Source organism: Peromyscus leucopus, chromosome 6, assembly GCF_004664715.2.
Source record: "Peromyscus leucopus breed LL Stock chromosome 6, UCI_PerLeu_2.1, whole genome shotgun sequence".
NCBI classification, from domain to species: Eukaryota; Metazoa; Chordata; class Mammalia; order Rodentia; family Cricetidae; genus Peromyscus; species Peromyscus leucopus.
In genome coordinates, this window is record NC_051068.1 from 9,888,548 (window position 1) to 9,892,797 (window position 4,250).

General features: G+C 46.8%; 1 protein-coding gene across 1 annotated transcript in view; it reads right to left on the bottom strand.

The window, feature by feature from the left end:
• Positions 1-1,059: 1,059 nt before the first annotated feature.
• Samd7 (sterile alpha motif domain containing 7) overlaps positions 1,060-4,250 on the bottom strand; it is a 14,044-nt gene continuing 10,853 nt past the window's right edge. Inside the window, exon 7 of the mRNA XM_028872690.2 lies at positions 1,060-1,389. Within this exon, the coding sequence (XP_028728523.1) occupies positions 1,195-1,389 (195 nt within the window). The 3' untranslated portion in view covers positions 1,060-1,194. The remainder of the gene's footprint in view (positions 1,390-4,250) is intronic.

The window sequence follows — 4,250 nt, forward strand, 5'->3', positions numbered from 1 at the left end:
GAGAAAAAATAACAATACAGTAGTGTGCTCTTTGTGTTACTAAGTTAAATGTGTGGTTTAAACTCTCCAAAACACAGTATTTGAAAACAGCATGTTTGCAATGGTAGTTCTGTGGTCAGGAACCCGCAGAAGCTTGACTGATAGCCTGGACCAGGGTCTTGTGAGCTGGAATCAGGCTGTGGGCCAAGACTTACCGCACTTTCTCATACCTGAATGGCATGAGGCTGTTGGCAGGCTTCTGAGTGTCCACTGTCAAGGTTCGTCACGTGGAGCTCTCTACCCAGGGCTGCTTGGAGATGGAAAGTGACATAAAAGGCAGACAGAAGCCACAGGAGCGATCCCTGCCAGGCCTTAAGATTGTGCCACATTAGGAAGAACTCTTTGGTCCAGCCCACTCTACGGGCAAGTATACTAGACCATGGGACTGTGGGCTATCTGAAAGACTTCCTGCCAGGGTTAGTTCACTTGAAGTGTGAATTTTAAAAATAGACACACCTTCTCATGGTTTACGATTCAGACATTCAAAATAAGACCTTTTCCTGTGCCTGCCGGCTAGTCCTCTTTGATTGAATTGTCATATTCCTCTGTGTCCTTTTGGAGTCCTTCTGTCAAGCGTTAAGTGGAGGACTGGGACGCCACATGGAACAGACAGTCACCTCAACCATCACCTCCCTCCTGCCAGTTCCAGCCTGCACCGTACAGATGACTTTCCCCACCCCTCCAACAAATCCTAACTTCACCCTCATGAGGGCACCCCGGGCCAGACACTGCCTGTCGTGGGATAAGGCAGGCATCTGTGGTCAGCTTCTCTCTGCCTTCCGCTTCTGCCTCCTCAAATCAGAGCCTGTGTCTCCCCCAGGGCTGGAGGGTAGAAGGAGTGGGGAGATGGAGTTCCTTTTCAGGTTCTGCCGTCAGCTTCTTCAGAGTGCTCCTCACAGAGGCCTCAGACTGAGGCTTGCAGATGTTTGTGAATCCTCCCCATAGCATTTTCTCTAAGGACAATTCTCCAGAACCTTGGCACTTGGGTCACTTCGGCGTGGCAGGAAGCTTGTTGGGTAAGATCCTCCCAAGACAACGCTAGGAGTATGGTCTCACTCTCCACGTCCTCCACCTGCCCCAGGAAGCCCTCACACATCGCGGGGAACGTCTGCAACTCTAAAAAACTGGGAGTGACTTATTTGTCTTTGAGTGTTTTTAATTTCTCATACTGTCTTGCTCAGCTCTTTTGGGAATCATTATATCCTGGGAACAAGGGATGCTCAAACCATCACTCCAGGAATTAATATCCAAAAGAGGGGATGTGTCTGCTGGATGATCAAATGCTTGCCTTGCATGGGTGGGAAGTGAAGGAATTTTCTTACAGAACATATTTCCAACATGCTGAGATACCTTTGAAGACAAAATAATTATAGTAATTAAGCCTGAATTTTTTTTTTGATAACAAACCCTGCAAACCATGGGGGAGAGGGCAGGGAGGCTGAAGTAATTTCCGACATGGAACTTCTATATAGATGAAGGAGGTCACACTTCTAGTTTGTGGTAGGCCTTACTTGTTTTTCAGAGTCATTCCATACTTACAGCTGTAAAACTGGGTATCTGGTGTCTCCCAGTTTCCATTTCTTCTCTGGCTCTGCTGTGGTTCCTCTGCCCCAAAACAGTCTCATTCTGGGTCCAGCCCACCTTTCTGCTTTACTATGTCTCCACCATAGTAAAAAAAAAAAAAAAAAAAGCCAGCCAGCTTTTCTTGGACCAGGCCAAAATTCTTCAAATAACTCTAACACCTACCGGTCACCAGTGAGACACAGTCGGGCTGCTCTGGGAGCTGTACCTTGATGCTAGCTAACCATTGGGTGCCTACACTGGGGTTCCATTACTCTTGCTTTGACAAACTTGGCCCTGGATGGAAGCCAGGCCACATCTGCATGAATCAAACCCCAAAACTGTGCTCTGCTAATGTGTAGAGTTCCAAATCCCACCCTTTTCCTTGCATGCCCAACTCAGATCCATCCTCTAGGATTCTGTCTCAGCAAGGGGGTGGTTCTTTACTCCTGCTCATGTCCACTATCATGAGGATTCCCTCAGTTTCCATCTTGGGTACCCAGATCTTATTATCTTATTCAATGGCAAACTCTTGCTTGTTCGCCCTCTGAATTCTCGAGTGTTAACCAGAGCCTTCCAACTCTGCTACTTTGGTTCCCAGTGACAAGGACTTGACGACTCTTCTTTGATTGACAACTGCTCTTTATGGGGCCTTCCCCAGCTGGCAGCTGGTACCCAGGATCTAACCGCTCCACTGGCTTTCAGGGAGGAAAAGCTATCACATGGGGGAACACAGAAAAGAACAACAACAAATCAAAGTTGGACAGAACTGACCCGTGAATTGTCTGTAAGTATGCCAAGAGAGACAGTATCCTCACTAAAGAAAAGGAAGTCACTTAAAAATAGTTCTACACTGTATCCATGTTAGTTCTTAGTTCTGACAAATGTATCCCTGTTACCTACGATGTCATGTTAACACTGGGAAGAGCAGGGGAAACTGTCTATCTTAATTTTACAACTTTACTACTTCTAAAACCATTCTAAGACAAGAAGTTAAAGCAAACAACAAACAAACACCTAGCACCACATCAGAGCCCTGGTGAGGACATCAAGTGTTGAGTGCTCACCGTAGACCTTCTCTCTCGCTTTCTCTTTTATTTCGAGGCTGGACTTGAACTCACTATCTTTTTGTCTCAGTGTCCTACGCCCTGGGATTACAGCTGGGTGCTCCCATGCTCTGCTGAGTAGTTTCCAGGCTCAAGAGATGGCTCAGTGGCTAGAGTACTTGTTGCTCTCCCAGAGGACTCGAGTTCAATTCCCAGCACCCACAAAGGCAACTCACAAGTGTCTGTAACTCAAGTTCCAGGAGATCTGGTACCTTTTTCTGGTTCCCATGGGCACCAGGCACATGCAGGGCAATAGACATACATGCAGAAATAACACTTATTCACATAAAATTAAAAGTAATTAAAAGAATTTCTATATCCTAAAATTTTTAGACAATTAAAAATGATAGTGGCGGGATATTCTTTCTTTTAAAAGTTGTGTGTGTTGTGTGTATGTGGGTGGGGGGAGCTGTGTGGATGTGTGTGTACATGTTTATGTGTATGAGGGGGTGCGTGTGGAGGCAGGAGGTCCACGCCAACTGTCTTCCTCTGTTGCTTCCCGCCTTGTTTTTTAGTGAAAGTCTTACCAAAGAGTAAGACCAGAGAGAGAGGCATCAGCTGTGGCTGATTTGGTAAGCCCGGCAGGCCGGGGCGCTGCAGGGGTCTCTGCCTTTAGCAGCACCAGGGTTACGGGTACAAGCCACCGTGTCCAACTTTTTTGTCTTCCCATGAGAACAGAGGATCTAAGCTCAGTTCTTTGTGCATGTGTAGCATCACTTTACCAACCAAGTCTCCCCTCCAGCCCTAAAAGAACATTCTGAAGTTCTAGGTCCTGATGTAAATATTTCTGGCAAGCAGGGGCAGGCCTTCATAAATCTGGGGACAAACTAATTGTTGAGTTTTGTTTCATTTGAGACAGTTCACTCTTTAAAAAAAGACATGATCTATTATGAGATTTTGTATGCTCTAAGCTCACAAAAGAGTAAAGATTCCTTCTCTTATGAAGGGGACAGAGGGAAATAACAATTAAAACTGTACATAACGAATAGATAGATTATATTTATGGTCGGGGTCAGAAGTGTTATGAGGAGAAAAGAGCAGAGAGAGAGGCATCAGCAGCCTACAGGGGGGCTGGGCAGGGTGAGGCTTTACACAGGGTGAGCAGAGCAAGCCTCAGGGAACAAAGACGGAGGTGAGGACCAAGCGTGGTAGCTCTAGCCTGTATTCCAGTACTGCGAAGGCTGAGGCAGGAGATTCTCCGTAACTTTGATGCTGGCCTGGAATACAGACTGAGACCTTCACAACAAAGAAAAAAAAAAACTAACAACAACAAAACAATTAAGAAAGCAAAATCAAACAAACAAAACCCTCCAAAAGATGAGGGAGCAAAGAATGAGGCCATTAGGCAGGGCCCTCCAGACAGCGTGATGCCCTAGGGGAGAACATGCCCGAATGTTCAAGGACCCACCAGCAGCGGGTGAGCAGCAGCCCAGCGGTGCAGCTGGCGAGCAGGGGAAGATGAGGCTGGGTGCTGGAAGTGCTGCACCGCTGTGCCGAGCACAAACGCTACCTCTGAAGGAACTCCAGCGACATGATTTGTCTTAG